This window comes from Aulonocara sp. 'chitande type north' Nkhata Bay, linkage group LG3, assembly GCF_057382095.1.
Source record: "Aulonocara sp. 'chitande type north' Nkhata Bay isolate Kocher_YH1m ecotype deep benthic linkage group LG3, A_spYH_male_GT1.1, whole genome shotgun sequence".
In the NCBI taxonomy this organism is placed as follows: Eukaryota; Metazoa; Chordata; class Actinopteri; order Cichliformes; family Cichlidae; genus Aulonocara; species Aulonocara sp. 'chitande type north' Nkhata Bay.
The window spans coordinates 77,616,539-77,632,602 of record NC_141346.1 but is presented as its reverse complement, the minus strand read 5'-3'; the positions used below and the strand labels follow the sequence as shown (position 1 = coordinate 77,632,602).

Here is a 16,064-nt window from a genome sequence, read left to right as displayed (position 1 = left end):
AAGAGTAGCTGTAGATAATATTACATCTGTGGGATGATTATTGGTAATTTTTTCTCTAATGATAAAAATTTTATTTGTGAAGAAGTTCATGAAGTCATTACTAGTTAACGTTAAAGGGATGGTTGGCTCAAAAGAGCTCTGACTTTTTGTCAGCCTGGCTACAGTGCTGAAGAGAAACCTAGGGTTGTTCTTATTTTCTTCAATCAGTGATGAATAGTAAGATGTTCTGGCTTTGCGGAGGGCTTTCTTATAAAGCAGCAAACTATTTCTCCAGGCTAAATGATGATCCTCTAGATTTGTGACACGCCATTTCCTCTCCAGCTTACGAGTCATCTGCTTTAGGGTACGTGTTTCAGAATTATACCACGGAGTCAGGTACTTCTGATTTGAGGCCTTAGTTTTCACAGGAGCTACAGTATCCAGAGTCGTACGTAGTGAGGAGGTGAAATTATTAACAAGATAATCGACCTCTGTTGGGGTAGCGTTCAGATAGCTGCTTTGCTCTGTGTTGGTACAGGGCATTGGAGATGATAACAGTGGGTGGATTATATTCTTAAACTTAGTTACAGTGCTTTCAGAAAGACATCTACTTTGATAAAGTCTACTCTTCACCGCTGTGTAATCAATTATTGTAAAAGTAAATGTTATCAGGAAATGATCAGACAGGAGAGGGTTTTCAGGAAACACTGTTAAATGTTCCGTTTCTATGCCATATGTTAAAACAAGATCTAGAGTGTGATTAAAGTGGTGGGTGGGTTCTTTTACATTTTGAGAGAAACCAATTGAGTCTAATAACAGATTAAATGCCATGTTGAGGCTGTCATTTTTAGCATCTACATGGATGTTAAAATCACCCACAATAATTATTTTATCTGAGCTCAGAACTAAATTAGATATAAAGTCTGAGAAATCAGACAGAAACTCTGTGTAAGGCCCAGGTGGACGATAGATGATAACAAGTAAGACTGGTTTCTGAGTTTCACAGCTGGGGTGGACAATGTTAAGCATCAGGCTTTCAAATGAATTAAAAGTCTGTCTTGGTCTTTCATTAATTAATAGGCTGGTGTGAAAAATTGCTGCCACACCGCCCCTCGGCCTGTGCTTCGAGATTTCTGGTAGTTAGAATGGCTCGGGGGTGTTGATTCATTTAAACTAACATAATCATCCTGCTGCAACCAGGTTTCTGTAAGGCAGAGTAAATCAATTTGTTGATCAATTATTAAGTCATGTACTAACAGAGACTTGGAGGAGAGAGACCTAATATTTAATAATCCACATTTCACTGTTTTACTCTTTGGTTCAGATGTGGATACTGTATTGTTCTTTCTTTGTGATTGTTTATGTTTAAGTTGTTTGTTGCTGGTTTTTAGTTTGTTTTTTGTCTTTTTGGAAGCTGACACAGTCTCTATGGAGATGGGTTTTTGGGGGGGTAGCAGGAGGAGAGAAGCTGCAGAGAAGCGTGTAAGACTGCAACTCTGCTTCCTGGTCCCAACTCTGGATAGTCATATTTTGGGGGGTTTAATAAATTTGTCCATATTTCTAGAAATGAGAGCTGCTCCATCCAAAGTGGGATGGATGCCGTCTCTCCTAACAAGACCAGGTTTCCTCCAGAAGGTTTGCCAATTATCTATGAAGCCCACATCGTTTCTGGGACACCACTCAGACAGCCAGCAATTTAAGGAGAACATGCGGCTAAACATGTCACTCCTGGTCTGATTGGGGAGGGGACCAGAGAAAACTACAGAGTCCGACATTGTTTTGGCAAAGTTGCACACCGATTCAATATTGATTTTAGTGACCTCCGATTGGCGTAACCGGGTGTCATTACTGCCGACGTGAATTATGATTTTACTGAATTTACGTTTACCCTTAGCCAGCAGTTTTAAATTTCCTTCAATGTCGCCTGCTCTGGCCCCTGGAAGACAATTGACTATGGTTGCCGGTGTCTCTAGCTTCACATGTCTGAGAACAGAATCGCCAATTACCAGAGTTTGACCCCCGGCGGGTGTGTCGCCGAGTGGGGAAAAACGGTTAGACACATGAACGGGTTGGTGGTGTACCTGGGGCTTCTGTTTAGGACTATGCTTCCTCCTCACCGTGACCCAGCCGCCCTGATTCCCCAGCTGCTTGGGGTCTGCCGGGGAACAGCTAGCGGGGCCTACGCTATTTTCGGCTGCACCAGCTACAGGGGCCTGGCTAGCTGCGGGTGAATGAAGGGTGCGAAGCCGAGTCTCCAATTCAGTAATCCTGGCCTCCAGCGCTGCAAATATGCTACATTTGTTACAGATATCATTACTGCTAAAGGAGGCCGAGGAGTAACTAAACATCTGACACAATGAGCAAGAAAGTGCAGGAGGGACAGGTGAAGTAGCCATGGTGCTAATGAGTCGGCTACGAGCTAAGCTAGGCTAGCGAGACAGTACAGAGACAGTGAGTGAATACTTTGGCTATAAATTAGGTAGTGAGTACACAGAAAGTGTGCTTCGGAGGAAGCACGTGAAGATTATACTATGAAAGAAGAATGTATTTAAAAGTTGTTAATTAAATCGCTAAGCAAATAAGCTACTCAGAAACACCACTGTGTTTGAGCAGGAACAGGAAGTGATACTCTACCACAGAGCGAGCGAACACCAAGTGACAGCGCCACCAAGAGTCTCAGTCACCACATGCAGGACTTGGCCCAGTCTGTCTTCTTCTGCCTCACTCTGCGCTCTGCTTTTCACTTCATGTCTTTTTGTTTTGTAAGGTGGCTAACACGATCACTCCTCTTCTGCCTGCAGGACTCTGTGACTGCTCTGTGCTGTGGCAGCACACTCCAGCCTGATAGTTCATTTTACAGCTTTTGGCACTGCGACGCTCTCCTCGGCTCGACAGACACAATCTCACCATGTCGGCACAATATACTGAGTGCAATCCATAACATGATTTTATCTCACTGTAACTTTGAAATCGACCAAATGTTGCGTAAATGACGTGTCACGTGAGTTGAGCACATGCACACCCCCTGTCCTCACAGCAGACATTCATCTTAGCCCCCCCCCCCCCCGTGTTTTGAGATCATTGCTGCAACAAAAGGTTGCCACAGATATTTCTACATGAAACGTACTGAATCAGTTGGCACATATTTAACTATGGTTGGATGAGACCTGCACTCTGTTTTAATATAATGTTGTTTTGTTTGAGTGGCTGAAATAAAGCTAATAAAATAAATGAATACTAAAATAAAGCTGAATCACATCACAGGAACGACAGCCCTGTTCCTCCGGGCTGTCAATCTGTGAATCAGCAAACATGTATGATTTATTGTCATTCATTTGCTAAACAAACTTACCTCTGAACTTTGACCCTGAAAATTCAATTCAATTGTATTTATATAGCGCCAAATCACAACAAAAGTCGCCTCAAGGCGCTTCATAGATACAGAGAAGAACCCAACAATCATATGACCCCCTATGAGCAGCACTTTGGCGACAGTGGGAAGGAAAAACTCCCTTTTAACAGGAAGAAACCTCCGGCACTAGGCTCAGGGAGGGGCGGGGCCATCTGCTGTGATTGGTTGGGGTGAGAGAAGAAAAACAGGATAAAGACATGCTGTGGAAGAGAGACAGAGGTTAATAACAGGTATGATTCAATGCAGAGAGGGCTGTTAACACAACAAGGGAGATCCAGGTTTCCCAGCTGACGAGCAGAGGGCAGCGGCTTCCACTCGTTTGAGCAGTTTGTTGCGTGACCTCCTGTCTCTCACTGAACTAAAATGCCTCCAAACAACAGCAAAATAGATGGCACTCACTCCAACGTCTTGCAGCAAAAACATTAAGTGATGGGAAGAACAGGTGATGGATGAGCTGCAGATGTAACCGGTGTGATTCTGCGTTGTGTCTGATAAAAAAGGTAAAAGAAAGAAAGACCTCCCAGTAAATAATTTGCCCACTCCAGCTCCTACGACCAAATACAAACAGTGGGGAAGAGGGTTAGTTCAACCCACCACAGCTCCCAAGCTAGCAAGGAGTATATATTCATGCTAGCATTTATGGCGCCTAAAACACATTTATGATACACACATACGACACACTTATAACATCTAACAAAAACAGGCTTAATACTGACAATAATCGAACTAAAATTGCAACCAGAAACATCCAGGTGGCTAAATATGCATTATATGTGTGTTTTAAAGTGTTGGAAAGAAATGACACCCACCTCTCCCACAGGGGGATTGTAGAAAAGGGGAGAGGCAAAAGGGGTACACTGTATTTATAGGATTGCACCGAAGAAGAAGAAAAGAACGAGGAGGGGCTCTAACTGATAATGAACACAACTACAGGCTTGGAGGTCCTAAAAGTCAGGTATAAAAGGAGCAGTTTGGGGGTTTAGAACACATTATAACAATGTGATTTATGACCCTGTTACACAGAGCCAGCAGAATGAGCTGCTGCCACCACCACAATCAATGGTGACGCCAATTTAGAAAGAGCCCCAGTTGATTCCACTCTTTCCAGATGCTGAATACACATCGTCTAAAAGTGTGTGCCATTGACCAAAGGAGGAGTGGGCTGTTCACACATGCCTGTGTTCTTATGGAGCAGTCTTTGAGGATGGCGAGTCCAGAGCTGGAGGTTTAGATCTAAGAGAGTGATCCAAAGTCAGGAGAGGATTACACCCAACCTTCAGAGATCTTCCTATAAGCCAGAACTGGAAGCAGAGCCACCTTTGGCTATGATATCTTTACTGGACCCAGTAAGTCCAGTCAAGGTCAAAAACGTGGTCAGTCCCCCATTTAGTGCCATAGATCTGAAACATAGTAAACAAAATGCTAGTAAAAAGTTACAAACATGTTCAAGTTACATGTCTACAACTCCACAACAGACATACTTTGCTACTGGTGCCAAACAGTACTGCAGTCTGTAGCTTTCCAGCCATCCTTTGAACGTCTTTGAGTTTAATGTAGCCAAAACTGGATTCAGTAATCAGTGTTTATTTACAGAAGCCGTAGAGTATGGCTGCCACATGTGAACATCAGTGACGGCTCATTTAAACTGTAGGAACGATTAACCCAACATCAGAAAAATACTTCATTTGACATTAATGTGACAAATTAACACTGCTGGGACTTTTCTGGTCCTACACTGTTCATGTCCAAGTCAACACATTGTAAGATTTACACGTGGAAGGTCATCTAAGCTGCTTATGTGGAGATTACCTTTCCTTTAACAACGACCAGTTTCTTCTTTTCAGTTTTCAGTTTTATTTGTCATATGCAAGTTAGCACAGGGTCAACATTGCAATGAAATGTGTTTGACGAGCAGCAGTCACTCGGCAGCTTGATACAGTAGAAGAAAATATAATAAAATAAAATAATAAAGAAAATAGAAAAATAGTAAGGAGCAAATATTAGAGAGACATGGTAAAAGAGAAAAGATGACTAAATATATTTGTATCTATAAATATATGTACACTAGTGATTAAATAAGAAAATCTTGAAGAGAAATATGACGGGAGGGCAGATGGGACATTGCACAGGAATGAGCAGCAGAAAATTTCAGTATTGCACTTTTAAATATAAATATCAATGACAATAAAGTGGAGTGACCAGTGCAGATTAAACAGAGTACTTGTGAAGCTGCAGGTAGCTTCTGAGTGCTGTGTTGTGTGTGTTTAAGTGTTGTGGTTGAGGTGTCGTATGGCTTGGTGGTAGAAACAGTTTTTGAGTCTTGTAGTCCGAGCAGACAGACTCCTGTAACGATGGTAACAAGGAGAACAGCTGATGTGCTGGGTGGCTGTGGTCCTTGATGATGCTGTGTGCTTTATGGAGGCACCGCTGGAGATAAATGTCCTGAATGGCAGGAAGCCTCGTGCCAGTGATGTGCTCTGCTGCCTTCACCCTCTGTAGTGATTTACGGCTGCTGGCAGAGCAGCTTCGTACCAAACTGTGATGCAGCTCGTCAGCAAGCTCTCGACTGCACACCTGTAGAAATTTGAGGTGATGTTGGCGTTCATGCCAAACTTCCTCAGCCTCCTCAGGAAGTAAAGCCGCTGGCGAGCTTTCCTGATTGTTCTCACCTCAAACACATTATTTACCCATCCAGGTGGAACATGTAGCTGTGCTCGGTTTGACAGCTTTCATCCTGGCAGCAGCGTCAGCTGAAGCATACAAGGCACACATAGATGTCACTGAGCTGGAGCTCTGGGAGAGACGTCGCCACTTTCAGGCCTTTAAACAAAGCTGTTGGAGCACAAGTCCCAAAGATTTATAGTTTCTCTTCATGTCTTCATTGTTCCTCCATGGAGAGATGTTCCAAGTAGCCTTGGCTCGAGACAGGCGTCCTGCAGGACTACCTACCAACTGTCCACTGTTTGCAGTCGTGGTAGAGTAATGTTGCCCACCAGTGACTGAAAACCATGGATTGGAGAAGAATGACAGAATTCAGTGACCTCGTGGGGCCATAACAGAGAAATGACAGCAGTGTAGTGGATCAAATAAAGAGTGATGATGTTATATTTGTGACTGTAGCAGGACCAAGACTCAAAAGGTTGCAGGCGTTGTTAATTGAGCAGAAGATGGACGGCATCAAGCCCTCTCCTCGACAGCTACAGGATCACAGTCTGCAGGTTCAGTTATGCAACGTTTTAGCATCGATGCGTGAAGTTAAGAGCAGACAGGGAGGTTATTTTTGCACTGGGCTGGAATGACTCAGTTTACCTGTCAAAGGCTATCACGGCTGGGAGAAAACCCTCAGCATTAGTAAAGAAGGACCACGGTGGCCTCTGGGTAGAAACACTGCAGAGTTCATGTGGATACGCTGCTGCATTAGGTCAGATAGAAATATCATAAAGCATCATTAAGTAAAAACGTTTATTAAGAACAAATGTTTAAATATTGTTAACGTGTTTCCCAGAAACATCTGTAGAGACAAAGAGCTTTCTGTTGTTGCTTCGAGGAAACAAGCTCTTCTTTTTAGTTTTGTCCTGGTATTTATTCCAGGACGGACTCATCCACTGAGCAGTGTTTGGGTTTCTTCGTTTTCCTCGTTCTGGATGCAAACTATTACAACTTGGGCTTTATTTCAGTGACAATGGCCTTAAGCTGCAATACAACAGGAAGTTACTCATATATAGTAATTTCCCAGACCATATTAAAATCCATTAACAGGAAATACAAATGATGGGACAATGCCACAGCATGGACATTAGAACAGTTGGGAAAATTTACCTGGAAAAAGGTGAAAATGAGGCTTCATTGAACTGGAATTACAAAGACCAGGAATGTGAGATCCACCAGCCACAACTGAGGGTTTTTACACATCATATCCTCAAAGTAGAACTACAGTGATCAAAAGAATCGACTTTAATGTTATTCTTTCTTTATTTATGTCAGATTTAACCCCCCAAAAAGCTTTAATCTTTAACTAGTCTTTGGACGTAGCTACAGTACGGTCAGGTTGACAGTTTATGGGTAACATGTGGCCACCAGGCACTGCGACACACTTCCATGTTATATTACCTTGGCGTCCCGTAGGAATACAGGAGAATCATGTGAGGAATCTAAGAGTTGTTTCTTAATTCAATTCAGTTTTATTTACACAGCACCAAATCACAACAGCAGTCGTCTCAAGGTGCTTTATACTGTAAGGTAGCTCGTACAATAATACATACAGAGAAAAACCCAACAATATGACCCCCTGTGAGCAGCACTTTGGTGACAGTGGGAAGGAAAAACTCCCTTTTAACAGGAAGAAACCTCCGGCAGAACCAGGCTCAGGGAGGGGCGGGGCCATCTGCTGTGATTGGTTGGGGTGAGAGAAGGAAGACAGGATAAAGACATGCTGTGGAAGAGAGACAGATGAACCGCTGAGTGTTGTCCCGTCGAGGTGGTTCTTCTATGTTGTGCATTTATGGCACCAAACCACAAATGCAAAGGAAGAAAGGGTCGAGGCACAGCACCCAGCTGCCTGACAATATTCAGGCAACGTCCAAAGCCCCACAAAGGACCTACCCACACCCCACTGGCCCCGCCCAGATCAAGGAGCTGTCACAGCAGACAAAAATGTGAAGTCCGCACATAGTCGCCATGGCACCCACCAACCCACCACACCATCCCCCATGGAGCTACCAGGAGAGGCATACTGGCCCACTGAGGATCACAGAGGAGCAGACCCAGGGGGGCTGACAGCACAGCCCCCACCCACCAGTCGTGCAGCTTATTTTATCTTGTCAGCGTGAGCCCCACCTAAAGGGGACAGAGGGATTAGTGAGTTGCATTAGTGGGGCAGGAGAGAGTGAAGCAGGGGAGCCAATGTCACTGCGATACGACTCCTCAACACCATCCAGCCTGCCCCACCACTCATAATGAGTCCTGCTGTGCTCTGTAGCAATGATGCATTTTATGTGTGTGTGCCAGGTTAGTGCTGTGGATTCAAAGGAGCACAGTTCCACTAAACAGGAGATCAGGATAAACTCCAGTAACCAACCCTGCCCCCGCCATCACATATTCTCAATCCCAGCAGAGGCCAGCCCCACAATGACATGCCACACGTGATACACAGCCAACATTACTGTTATAATTACATCTTTATTACTTTCCTTTCAACCTCTTTATTTTGCACCTTAAACTTTCTTTGGTTGCTACAAGCCACAAAGTCCTTTATGGTTTGTCTCTGTTGTGTGGAGGGCTGTTTTTAAGAGCTCAAAAATGGGTGTATCAGAGTCAAACAGGCAGCACAGTGGAAAAGTGGTTGGCACTGTTTCCTGACAGCAAGAAGGTTCTGGGTTCAAATCCAACATCTAAGCTGTTTGCATGCTCTCCCCATGTCTGGGTCCTCTCTGGGTTCTCTGGCTCCCACAGTCCAAAGACGAGCAGTTAGTGGGGTTAGGTTGATTGGTGTATGTGCCCATGAGTATGAGTGTACACGGGTGTTTCTCTGTGTTAGTGACAGTCTGACAGAAGGCTGCATCCCTCAGCCTCATGTGGGCTGTGTAGCCCCTTTACCACTGCAGTGAGAGCTCAGACCTGTTTCTGGTGGGTGGTGGACTCCTCCAGGGCTTCCCCTGATTCCCCTTCTGCCACAGAAGACTGTGGCCTCAGAAACTCATATCTGCTTTTTGCAAATGAAGCGAACCTGTTGGCTTCATCAGCAGGGGCGGATCTAGAAGGGTGGCATGGGGTGGCAAGTGCCACCCTAAAATGATCCCTTGCCACCCCAAGTGCCACCCCAGTTTTGCATATGACAGTGTTGTTTATTAAAATAAGTTTAAGAGTTTGAGCGTAGTTACAGTCAGCAGTGAATATAAATGCTAGAACTGGATATATTCCATAGTGTCCCCCCCTCCACATTAACAAATGGTTCAGCCCATAGCAGGACGGCTTTCTTCTTGTTTTCAGCAGCAAGTGATGCTTATGATTGTGCCAGAGCACATTTTGAACAACACCATGGGAATTTCTGATTTTACACAGGTGGGTGGATGTTACACTGTGGAAATGAAGGAAGGTGAGTGCTATTTTAAATGGTTGTAGAAAATGAAAAAACAGCAGGTGTATTGGCTGCATTTTTAGATAAATAGTTGTATCTGTTTACAAAATGTACAATTTATATTTGCATTTCAAGTTATAAACATTTACCCAACACGTCTGTGGTTTTTTTACAGTAAAAAATACTGCTAGGATTTTAGGTTCTTTGTGTGATTTCAGATCAGTAATAGTTCTATTAATAGTAATAGTAATACTAATGCAGTATGTCAGTGAAAAAACAACTAAATTCAGTTGAGCTGAAAAGATACCAAACAAAGCAAGAGGAGGAAAAAATAAAATGAAACAATCTGAGGGTGAAATACAAACGTAAACTCAAAGGAGTCACAAATGTCCGGTTGTATTTCAGACCTCAGAGGGTGAATCCAACAAATCATGAAAAATGAGGTTTACATGTTTGTTCATGACAGTGCAGATTTCTGACATTTTGTGTAATTTAAGCTGCAACAATGTGACAGTTTTCTAACAAAAACAGTGAAACTTAAGTTAGACTTGTGTTTGTAAATGAAGCGCCCCATGTTGTGTAGCTTTCTGGAGTTTATACTTATTGGGCTACATATGTATTTAATATACAGGCTGTACAGTACATAACATCAAAACTCACATGTTTCATGTAACTAAAGTGTGTAATCATGTGGGTACAGACAATAATTAAGTTATAGACTATATTTATATGAAAAACGTGCATACTTACTGAATTTGAATCATTTTAACCAAATGTAACCACCTGCATATGTGTTTGGGGGGAAAAGGCTTTGATTTTGCCACCCTAAGAAAATTTCTCTAGAGCCGCCCCTGACCATTTCACAGGATTTGCATTTAAAGATGCAACAAGACTAAAATGGTTAGGGTCAGGAGGTCAAAGGTCAGAGCTCCTGTGGGTCTGAGGGCGGCCTCACGCTGGAGAAGGATGAAGGAGTCTGACCTGAGCCAGTGTTAGACATGAACACATCAGCACTGCTGTCAGTGAGCCTAACGACAGCTGTTAGCATCATTTCAGTGTTTCAGTCATAAAAACACTTCCTGTCTCTGTGGTGGTTACAGTGACATCATGCAGTTTGTGCTTTGACCTCCAGAGGGCGACAAATCAGCACAGACAGAGAGCTCCATTCAAACTTTGCTGCCATCAGGAATAATTCTTCAAATATAATCATCAGTGTTTGAGCAGTTATGATATCAGGGACAATCTAGACATGTGTGACAATACTGAACATGTCACATGACACACCTCAAACATCATGTGATCCACTCTCAGTCTGCACTTTCATTCATGACTTCAACAGGTTGAAATGAGCTTTGAAGAAACATTCAGTGAAATAAATCTTTCATGGATTCATGTGAGCAGCAGATGAACTTTGTACCAACAACATCTTCAATAACAGAGTCTGAATGAAGCTCAGGTGTTGATGCTGCTCACTGATTGGACGCTTGCTTTCAGCTCTGCTCTCAGTCTTTACTGCACAGGTGAAGGTAGAAAGTGTGACTGGATCTATAGACTGGAAACAGAGAAACATGCTGAACATTTGAAGCTTTGCAGCAGAAATGTTCATGTTACAAATACAGCAGAGCTGATCTGGGATCAGTGTGTTCACACCTGCAGCTACAACAAGGTTTCATGTCTCCACACGTCAGCATGTGAACTTTACTCTGACTCAGTCTGAGCAGTCAGACGGCATATTTTTAAAGTTAACACATCAGCACACACAGAGCTGAGCCCCTCCCACCTGTGCCGAGTTTCAGGTGGAGTCCCGCCTCCTTCCAGGAAGCAGCTCACCTGTGTGTCCGTGTTTAGTGTCCAGGTGTGGAGTGGAGCTTGTTGTTGGTGTGTGAAGAAACTGTAAGTTTGCTTTGTTTCCTCCTTTAACAGTTTGTCTTTAGGAACTTTACTGTTTGTTCAGCTCGTGTTTGATTTCTTCACACAACAAACTGTGTGTGTTTGTATTTCCGGTCTCTCCATTAAAGTCAGTGTGTAATGTTTCCTGGCTAACATCAGCTGTGTGCAGCTTAGTTCAGCACAAATCTGCCGCTCCATAGTTCACGGTAACGGACTCACAGCTGGACCAACGAGGCCGAGTGTGTCCGCCACTCTGAGCTACGTTCGTGTTTGTGTACTTGTAGTTTGTACTTTGAGTTCACTCAGAGCCCACAGAGGACGCAGCGTACGTGATGACGTCACAGCCCTTTACCTCCTTTACTGTCACTGTGATTAATATTTACACACGAGACACCTGCAGAGCTCTGACGCTAAGCTAGCACACAGCATGCTAACACTAAGCTAACACTAAGAGTTCTTACAGACACGAGTTAAAAAGCTGCTTTTAGTGTGTGATCAGAGTCCAGGACTGAGAGCAGCAGCAGAGTTGATGGATGATGAATTACTGGATGGAAGAAGCTTCTCATTAGCAGTGAATCAGTGTGTGTGCAGTTCTCTGCAAACTCAGCAGGAAGAATTAGTGTGAAGCTTTAACTCTGCTGATCCTCTTTGAATCCTGGATCAGCTGAAATGTTTAAAATGTTGTTCACACGTGTTGGACTGACTGAAGCTTCCAGTCACAGTGAATCAGTGTGTGTCAGTGAATGCATCGTGTGTGCTTCAGGCTCCATCTAGTGGACTGATAGCAGAGCAGCTGATGGCAGCTTCCTCTGCCTCACACTGCTGTCTGACTGCATCCAGCTGACACTGAGATGAAGCAGGAAAGAAGCAGCTGATATTTGGACAGCACACATGATGAAAGGAGGATTTCAGCTGATGTGCACATGAATGATTTGTGTTTCCTCTGCAGGTAGAAAGTGTGTGTGAGCTGAATTGAGCAGCATGGATCAGTGTGAGGACAGAGAGGAGGGAGCCCCTCCCTCTAAAAGCACTCTGTGTGGGGAACATGAGAGTCAGACCAAAGCTCAGAGGTGAGATGACCATCTCTAACTGTCCATGACTCTTCTCCATGTCACAGCTCAGCACTCACATCACTGCTGCATCATTATTCACAGGAACCAGCCTGGACCTCCACCCAGCTCTGTGTCCTTACAGAGTGACCGGTCTAAAGATCTTCCCATTTATTTTAAAGTCCAGCCTGTGTCTGCTGCAGAGAGGTGAGCTGTTAGCAACATGAACTCTTTGATTAAACTGCTCGATGTTGTTGGATATAAACTACAAACACGTCGTTCCCTCAGTCCCATTTAAACTGTCTTTTAAAACAAGCCTTTGGTTTCTAAACAACTGAAAACCCACTTCAGCAAACAGGAAGTGATCAGAGCGTCCGTCCACTTCCTGTCAGGCCCTGCAAACATTTCATATTGAAGAAAAGTCGTTGATATCTCACATTTTTACTCCACCACATTCAACCATTTTGACATTTTACAGCATGAAACTCTTGTCACATGACTCCTGTTATGTTATAGAGTCATGTGACCACCAGGGAGGGATTTGTATGGATGAAACACATTCAAATCAATCTGATTCATCAATGGAAACATTTTTGGTGTAAATGCAGCAACACTGAAAACGCTGAAGATAAAAACACAACAGATGAAATATGAACAAATCGAGGCTTTGAATACACGTGTGTGTGTTTGAGACAGAGATAAATGGATTGTGTGTCTGTCCTATTGCTGCGTGAGGGTTTTATTGTAGATTTTGTGCGTGTACACTTTTGACCACGAAGGTGTTGAAAGGGCGTAAAACAGTTGGAGGCACCAGAGTGAACACTAGTGCTGTCAGTAGATTAAAACATGACTAATTAATGACACAATCTTCTGTCATTAATCCTGATTAATCACAATTACTTGATCAATAGCTGCAGTTACATTTTTCCAACTTTATATTTAAGCCTGTAACAGACGTTTACACCATATAATGAAGTCAATGCAGAATAAACACAAAGAATGTTAAACGCTTCAATTCAAAGAGACTTTGAATAGTTTTCAGTCTTTAACTCAGCTTCTCTGCTGTAAATACAACTTTGTAACAAACATATATACTAAAAGCTAAGTGTGCACTAATATATAATAATATATAATCTATATTACTGCTGTTAATGAAAATGTTTAATCAGACTCATCACAGGGTTACTGTGGATTCATTTGGATTAATCACCATTAAACATCATTTTTAATGTAAACGAATCAAAGTTCATTTCATGAGCAAACAGACTCGAGAGAAAAGGGCAAATTTACACACTTAACATGTTTATTGAACATGTAAACATTGATTAAGCTCCTGAATGAGCCGACCCCCCCAGGGACAGTCCTGCATGCTAATGATGGGCTCTGCTCTGTACCTGCAGGATTCTGTCAGCCACAAACTCCTCAGCTGATCCTGAATCTGAGCCCATCTGTCAAACAATCATTTTCTTCACAGGTCTGTGGAGGTGGCACTGATCCTGCAGCAGTCTAACACTCTCTGTCACTCTTCTTCAAGTCTTTGACACGAGGAACCAAAACTATGTCATTAACAACACTAACAGGTCTGCAGTTTGTCCACTTGGCAGTTGTGTCATCAGTGCTTTGCATCGTTGTGATATTTTAAGCTGGAAGTGCTTCGGTGAAAAGAAAATTCCTTCTGTCACGATGTGCAGAATCCTTCATGTTGGTCGGCTGGTCCGTCTTGTTATTTTTTTAATGCTCAAACTTTCCATCGGGAGGTCAGTGTGTGTTTGTCATCTTCCATATTGAGCTGATTGGTTCAGCTGCCGTCACTAACAGATGTGCTGCACATCTGCACGTGTGCAAAGGTAACTCTACTCGGACAAACTGCTCGAAGTGCGTTGATAGAAACATTTCAGGGATTTTGAGTCGTTCTGCTCTCCAGATGTGTCGTGTTAAAGGTTTTTATCATGTTAATCATGATAACAGATGAACCCCTAACCCTACATGTTAATTTTGACAGCACTGGTAAATCCTTTTTAATGTTCTTCTGTCAGATCATTGATTAGACTCGACTCCAAATACGAGACTCGGAAAACTCAAATGAAAACTCAAATCAAAGCAATGAGAAAAGGACTTCTTGTGTTAGAATGAAAACATATGGAAGTGGTCAGGTTTCAAACACTCGATGAATCTACTGCACAGTTACATTCAGGGACCTTTGGCCTCCTGAGAGCATTAGTTGATGGTTCATCACAGTTTTCTCAAAGTTTCCTCTGAGCTTCTGCAACATCATCACTTCCATCACTGATGAAAGAAAGTTCATAGAAAACAGAAAATATATCTTCAGAATCTGAGAGTCTAAAACTTGACAGACTTGATTCAGATGAAGTTATTTGAGCAGAAACTCCTGGATCTTTATCCTGTGTTGATCTAATCCTTCATGGTTCCTCCACAGAGTGGACCAGCAGAGCTCAGAGGTTCCCAGTGGTCAGTCTGCCCAGCAGCATCAAACACAGCTGGACTCCATATTTATGGTCTGTACATGTACAACAACTACTTTAATATTAATAATAATGCATTTATTTATAGGTCCCTTTCAGAACACCAAGGACTCTGTGGACTAAATGACCAAAAGAAAACAAACTTTGAAATCAGACGGTGCAAATGTGATCACAGGGAAACGTTTTAAACATCGAGGCTTTAAACAGAAACCAAAGTGAAACAGTTTGTAGTCGAGATCAGTGGGGATGAAGCTGAATAACTGTTTCTTCAATAACTTTGAACTCTTAAAAAACAAAAACTAGCTGAAAGTCTGGCTGCTCTTATGAAAAGTACAGAGAAATTATGGGTCGCTCAACACTTGTGCACAATATAGGAGTTTAAATAAATCTGAAGAATAACTCAAAGTCCTACAATCATACTGATAAAATCATCTACAGCTAACTATCCAAGTGGATTTGTTTAAGACAGCTCCATCTGCTGGTGGCCCTCTGCAGGTGCATGAAAGGGGCGTGTTTATAGTGAAAGTAGTAGAGAAAGTAAACCCCACGGGAAGGAGGAGGACTCTCAGCGGCTTCCAGCTCATATTCAGACATTTGACTTCTCACTGAAAGCAGCAAGTTTGAGTGTCTGTACCTTAGTTAGAAGAGATAACATGGTCATAGTAATTAGAGTTGATTGAGCAATGCTGTCCTTATAATGTAGTTTATGATTTTTATGGACAAGTCCAGTTTTTCTGTAGAGCCTCTCAAGTTGGTGACAGCAGCAGTGGAAGTTCACGTGTGAACCAGAGCAGCAAATCAGGTCCAAATGTGTTGTTCACAGTGAGTGGGATCATCATTGGCTGCTATGTTAACCTCCTGCAGCAGGATGTCTTTGGTCAGAGAATGGATAGATCACGAAGTCATTGTTGAGTTTAGGGAGACAGTAGACAGTTGGAGGAGGTTCAGCCAGTTGACACACAGTAGATAAAATAACTGAAGGCAGGAGCAGACACCTGTATGACTTTCCACCTCTCACATAGATTATTGTCCCTGGGCAGCGCCACAGGGCTGGTAGATGTAAACAAAGCTGGAGGAGAGGATTTATTCATCTGAGAAAAGTCACAGAGTTGTGTCTTGATGCTCAATCATCCAGGTACGTAAATCCCAAAAAGCTTGATTCTGTTCATCTGGAT

General features: G+C 42.9%; 1 protein-coding gene across 6 annotated transcripts in view; it reads left to right on the top strand.

The window, feature by feature from the left end:
• The window catches only part of LOC147337090 (protein NLRC3-like), a 290,822-nt gene that overhangs the window by 203,271 nt on the left and 71,487 nt on the right, over positions 1-16,064 (top strand). For 3 of the 6 annotated variants that reach the window (XM_086285772.1, XM_086285770.1, XM_086285764.1), the window contains exons 1-3: positions 11,972-12,427; positions 12,512-12,613; positions 14,844-14,922. The exons of the other annotated variants lie outside the window; for them this stretch is intronic. In XM_086285772.1, coding sequence (XP_086141898.1) covers positions 12,339-12,427; positions 12,512-12,613; positions 14,844-14,922 — 270 coding nt within the window. In that variant the 5' untranslated portion in view covers positions 11,972-12,338. Of the gene's footprint in view, positions 1-11,971; positions 12,428-12,511; positions 12,614-14,843; positions 14,923-16,064 lie in introns of those variants that run through there. 6 annotated transcript variants of the gene reach the window in all.